The sequence below is a fragment of the Tupaia chinensis genome, unplaced genomic scaffold, assembly GCF_000334495.1.
Source record: "Tupaia chinensis unplaced genomic scaffold, TupChi_1.0 Scaffold000126_2, whole genome shotgun sequence".
In the NCBI taxonomy this organism is placed as follows: domain Eukaryota; kingdom Metazoa; phylum Chordata; class Mammalia; order Scandentia; family Tupaiidae; genus Tupaia; species Tupaia belangeri.
Window position 1 is genome coordinate 1,831,095 of NW_006159594.1, and position 6,007 is coordinate 1,837,101.

Consider the following 6,007-nt stretch of genomic DNA (forward strand, 5'->3'; position numbering starts at 1 on the left):
CGAGGGCGACGCGCCCCCCCCCCGGGCTGCATCCCGGGAGTTGTAGTCTGCCCGCCCCCACCCTCCGGCCCGCCAGCGCAGTGTCCGCGCGCTTCCTGGATGCGGGCGGGGTGCAAGGGCCCGCGCCCGGGGGCCTGGGGTCGGGAGTGGGGGAGGGCTGGTTAGTATGTCCGGCCGCCTCCTCGACTCTGGCGCCAGGTCCAAGCTGGTTCCTGCAAAGAGGGCAGGTCCCTTTAAACTCTGTCCTGTCTCCTCCTGCCTACAAGAAACCATCCTTGTGTTTTGTTGTTTTTGTTTGTTTGTTTTGTTTTAAAGCAGCTCTAGCCCAAACCCTGGCTTCTACCACCTTCCCAGAGCCACTCGGGGCCCATCCCTGTTTGCTCACTCCCATCTTGCCTTATTAGTCCCCCCTCTTCCGGCTGGATACTGGAACCTTCTCTTACACAGCAATAACTGAAGTTTCCAAGAGCTTCTGCTTCTTCCATGCAGTCTCATAGTCCCCGGGTTGGGTAACGGGAGGGCCCCTCCTCATCTTCAGTTTATCAGTTCATAGACGCTCTTACCTTCTAATAACTACAATTTCTAAGTTACATTGAGTGCACAGGGACTGTTCCAAGCGCTTTTATGTAGGCAGTCACGTGCCACGTAAACCTTTCCGTCAACCATGGACAGCGCATTCAATGGCGGTCTCGCAGACTTCACCTGATAGCCTAAGTGGGTAGCAGACTGTACTGTCAGGTTTGTGAAGGGACACTCTACAATGTTCGCACACTAGGAAATCACTTAGCGACCCATTTCTCAGAACATGGCCCTGTCGGTGAAGTATTTACTATAATATTAACGTTTTTACTCCTCACAACCCTACCAGGTAGGTACTATCATCAGTCACATTTTAGAGTTAAAACCAAGGCACAAACATGTGACTTAAACAGACTAAGGTTGCATGGCCAGTAAGTGACAGCGCCAGGATTCAAATGCAGTCGGCTCCAGCACCCACACTAACTGCTATAGCAAACTTTTCTTTAAAAATAACGGTGAGAGGACCAGCACTGGGTGTGGTCGTCGGGCGTGATGGTTAAGGCAGCTGGATTCCAACAATTCAAGTCCCAAACCCATTGCTTGGAAAACATGCCCAATGAGTGTGCATGGGTACCCCAAATCCCAAGAGCAGGATAGAGAAGGAATTGCAGTGTGGCCCCCTACTCCTGGGGGATGCTTGCTTTTTCTTTCTCTGTGTCTCTTCAGCAAAGGCATGTATCCCATAGCAAAAGTAAAACAAAACCAAAAGCTAGTAACAACAGGGGCTGGACGGTGGCACAACTGGAAAAGAGCAGTACTTTCTGAGGCAATCCCACATGGGAACCAGTTCAAATCTGGAAATCTTGAGTTTGCCAGGGGCACACTTATCTATGATATAGAGTTGGATGAGGCTGGGGGTGAATCCTGGTGTCAGGACCCCATTGGGGGTTCCCTCTGTCTCTCTCCCTCATGGAAGAAATAAACTTTAAAAAGCAAAAATGGGGGGCCAGCAGGTGGCACAGTGGCTAAGGCACTGGACTCTCACATGGCTGATCACAGTTCCAGTCCCAGTCCCAGATACGGTGGCTTGAAACTCATGCGGGGCGCCTGTGCATGCGTGCCCAAAATCCCGGGAGGAACGTGGAGAATGAATTGCAGTGCGTCATTCACCCAGGAAGTAATTGATTGTTCACCGTCCTTCTCACTGTCTTTCACTGTCTCTCTCAGGTTGAATGCACACATCCTATGGCAAAAACCTAAAAACGAAACAAAACAAAACAAAAAAATGGGCCCAGCCACTTTGGCGTAGCAGTAATGCAATGCCCTCTAAGGCTGGAAGCCACGTGGCCAGCGGCAAGTTGGGATTCCTAGGTGGCACTGAAAACATGTCAGTGTGTATATGGGCATCCAGAATCCTCCAGAGCTAGTGGGTTGGGAAAAGGAGATCGTGGTATGTTGAGACTCGGTTGAGGATGTTTCTCTCTGTTTTTATTACACGTGCTTTCTATCATACGAACAACAAAACCCCTTGAAGTTCACAAGAGAAAAAGGAGAAACCAACACATTTCTACCACATGACAATTTGTACTGATACACTCCACATTTTACCAATGAAAAAGCAGAGGCAGAGTAGCTTGTCCTAAGGCCAAACATCTAGAAAGTGAAGCTGGAAGTCGATCCCAGGTCATTTTGGCTCCAAAACCTGGCCTTTCCATTCCATTAAGCGACTGACTCTGTCTCCCTGGATGGGGCTTTATAACAGGGGACATATTGCATCTTCTTTCCCAGGGCCAACAAAACTAAAAGCAAAGGGTGGTTGAAAAGCAGGCCAAGGAGAGGAATTAGGGGTCAGGCAAGACGTGTCTAATGGTGCTTGGCATGGTGTCAAGGAAGGGATACATGCAAACTATTTCAAGTTCAAAATGTGATGGTGCATGCCTGTAATCCCAGCTACTCAGGAAGCTGAAGTAGGAGGCTCACTATTAGGAGTTTGAGGCCAGCCTGGACAATATAGCAAGATTCTGTTTGAAAAAAACATTTGTAAAGGCCATGTCTATAAACCAGTGTCCATCCTAAAATATTACCAGTGGTCACATATTCCCAGAAGCGTGCTGGGGAGAGGGTAGGTGTAAAGAACCTGGCATTTCTCACCCATCTAAGGAGGGACCCAAGGAACTGACACAGCCACTGTTCCTCAGCCAGCTTTCTCACCTGGTCAGACACAGTTATGGGCCTGGGATAACCAGCCCTTGTAGTAAGGAGCTTGCTCCTCTCTTTTATCTCCCAAAGGGAGGGTCATTCCCATATCTTCCTGTATTTTATTATTTAAATTTGCTATAAGGCTTGCTCACTGGTGAGTGAGAGAGAGAGAGAGAAAGTGAGAGAGCACCCCCCTGGGGATGGCCAGCCATGCAGCAATCCCTTCTCCATTTTCCTCTCAAGATTTTGGGCACACACGTGCACGTGTCCATTGTGTTTTTCGAGCTGCTAGACCCAGGACTAGAACTGGGCAGTCCCCCACACCACTAGCTGTCCATAAATGAACATGAATTATTTACTTCTTCTATTCCTTACAAAGCCTCCTGGAAACCCTGGACAAACTCCTCCGTCTTGCACCTTCCCAACTTGCCCTGGAATGCATTTCTAGGCTCATCTTGTACTTACATATTGGCCAGGTCTCCTCCAGTTTGTGAGCCTTTGTTCATGTGATCCCCCTCTCCATCTGGGTCTGCAACTGTTAAAACTCCATTACACCTTTAGCTCCCACCCAAAATATCACTTCCTCCTCCAACGTAAAGCTCCCCACTGCCCTTGCCCTAGACATTCATGCTAGGATGTATCAGATCCCCTCTAAAACTGCGCAGTAAACTGGACTTTGTTCCCTGCCCCATCTCCTACCCACTCGCCCATTGCTGACCTGCAATCTGTGGGCCACCCTAATATCCACTCATATCTGCTAGAAGTACTTGAGTGAGCGTTTGTATTACAAGCCACTCCGCCTAGGCTGGGAGGGGGTTGGAGACAGGACTACAGCCTCAACTCCTGTCACTGACTCTCCCTCAACGCCCTGCAGCCCCAATCTAGCAAGAGTCCTGCTGGCACTAATTGCAGCTTCCCAGTCACCATAGCGACGGGTGGAGCGAGAAGGTAACGTCTCCCTCTTTGGAACTACAACTCCCATCATGCACTCGGACTCCAGGGTGCCTGGCACAGCCTGAGGCCCGAGACCCAGGCCAACCCCAGGGAGACGTGAGGGGTCGAGGATCGGAAGCAGAGCACGAGGGGAATGGCATTATTCCCCTGGCCGCCGCGGTGGTGGCGGCCCCTCTTAACCTATCAGGCCTCTTGGACATGTCTTCCCCAGGCACCGCCACTACCGGCCTAATATCGCTGGTGGGGGATACAAGTCTGGCTTCTTCCTCCCACCCCTGTATATTTCATTAGTCCTCTTTGGTTTCTAAGCCATTTTAGCTTAGCGATCTGTTTTGTACCCACCAGTTCACTCCTAGGTGACCCAGATACAAAATCCTGACTTTCAGACCTGATATCTCTGGGGAAATAAATGAAGTCCAACAAAATGAGAAAAGATAAGACTATTTATTCTGAGCTTGCAGTACCAAAGGAGGCACCCACTGTCACTTGCATTTTGGGAGAACCCCTAGGGTAGACAAGGAGTGTGAATGCTTTACAGTGGACAAAAATGAATGTTATAAGGCTCTTGGCCTCCGGATGCTGTAGGTGGACTAACTACAAATGGAGCATTCTATGGAATTGATTAAGGGTACATGTTTAGTGTTTTTGCCCAGTGTGATTTTCAAACCATCAGGTTTTAAGGAGGAATTAGGGACAAAATTTAGGGAAGCTGTACATTTTTTATTCGCGGGTGTAGCGGGGTCTCCCTTCCCCCATCGCTGGGTCCCGCGAGAGGGAGACGCTAGGGCTTGGAGGTGAGACTCGAGGTTCCGGGCGCCTGCTGCGTGCAGGGGAAGGGCGGGTCACCCGGGGCAGCAAGGGCTGGCGGCAGGGTGTGAAAAGGAGGATGTTCGCTACGTGGCTTGCTTCTAGGGAGTCCTTTAGATTGAGGACTTCATCAGCAGTGGGAGGCATATAAGTGCAGATCCGTCACTGTTGCAGGGCCTTGAAACCTCAGACAGGGCCTCTGTCACCCAGGCAGAGGGGAAAGGGCTGTAGCCCTAGCAGTAGAGCTCTGGGACACCGTGGGTGTTTCTCCTAAGTTCTTCCCACGCCAGAGTCCGTGCTCAGTTGTTACACTTGCAGGGCTGAGCGCCAGCCTTTGCATCTTTGGGAGCTCAGCGAATGTTTGTTGATTGACCTATTGCAGGTATTATGGCCCAAGGATTGATTGAGGTGGAGCGAAAGTTTGTTCCAGGCCCTGGTACAGAGGAGCGGCTGCAGGAGTTGGGGGGCACCCTGGAGCACCAGGTCACCTTCCGAGATACCTACTATGACACCCCTGAGCTGAGTCTCATGCAGGCTGACCACTGGCTGCGACAACGAGAGGATAGTGGATGGGAGCTCAAAAGTCCTGGAGCATCAGGTGTCTCAGGACTCCACACTGAGTACAAGGAGCTCACAGCCGAGCCTGCCATCGTGGCCAAGCTGTGTGAAGTGCTGGGGGCTGAGGGCCTGGGGGCTTGCAGTGTGGCTGCTGTACTGGGTCCACTTGGGCTACAGGAAGTAGCTAGTTTTGTGACTAAGCGGAGTGCCTGGAAGCTGGTGCTCTCTGGAGTTGATGAAGAGGAGCGGCCGCTCAGGGTGGACCTGGATACAGCCGACTTTGGCTATGCTGTGGGGGAGGTAGAGGCTGTGGTGCATGAAGAGGCTGAAGTGCCAACTGCCTTAGAGAAGATCCACAGCCTCAGCAGCATGCTTGGTGAGGCAGACAGGCCCTTCTCTTTCCTTGCTCTCTACTTTCTGCTGGAGGCACCCCTGCATCACATGGTGGGGAGGATCTCTGGGCTATTTCAGTAGTAGGGATAGTTTTAGCGATTTTCTAGAGGACCCGGTTTGCTTAGAGTTCTATGAAAGCTGGTTTCCTCTTTGACATTAGCTGTCTAATCTGGAGTCTGTCCTTCCATGCGTCTCTCTTTGTCCCAGTCATTGTTTTCCTTTAGTTCTCACACCTCGAGCCAGGTGTCCTTCAGTTCCATCTGTCAGCACTCGGCTTTTACCCTGTTTTCTCCCAAACGTCTGTCCTTTATTTTTATTTTATTTTATTAAAGATTTTATTTAACTTTTATTTATTATTATTATCATTTTCCAGTTTGATCAGAGAGAGAGAGGAAGTGAGAAAGCAAGCCACCAGGTCCGAGACTTAACCCGTGGTCAGCTATGTGGGAGTCCAGCGCCTTTAACCACCATGCCACTTGCCGGCCCTTATTTTTATTTTTTTTTAAGAATTGATTTTATTGGGAACCAGCAGTTAGCGTAATGGCTATGTTGCTGGACTCCCATGTAGTCGACCGCC

General features: G+C 50.4%; 2 protein-coding genes across 2 annotated transcripts in view; one reads left to right on the forward strand and one right to left on the reverse strand.

The window, feature by feature from the left end:
• ZFHX2 (zinc finger homeobox 2) overlaps positions 1-3,650 on the reverse strand; it is a 37,010-nt gene extending 33,360 nt beyond the window's left edge. The window contains exons 1-2 of the mRNA XM_027770328.1: positions 3,437-3,650; positions 3,184-3,253 (exon numbers count right to left, since the gene is read on the reverse strand). The gene's annotated coding sequence lies outside the window, so the exon portion shown is untranslated. The remainder of the gene's footprint in view (positions 1-3,183; positions 3,254-3,436) is intronic.
• A 742-nt stretch (positions 3,651-4,392) lies between these two features.
• Positions 4,393-6,007, forward strand: part of THTPA (thiamine triphosphatase) — a 3,996-nt gene continuing 2,381 nt past the window's right edge. The window contains exons 1-2 of the mRNA XM_006144529.3: positions 4,393-4,466; positions 4,862-5,413. Of these exons, the coding sequence (XP_006144591.1) occupies positions 4,867-5,413 (547 nt within the window). The 5' untranslated portion in view covers positions 4,393-4,466; positions 4,862-4,866. The remainder of the gene's footprint in view (positions 4,467-4,861; positions 5,414-6,007) is intronic.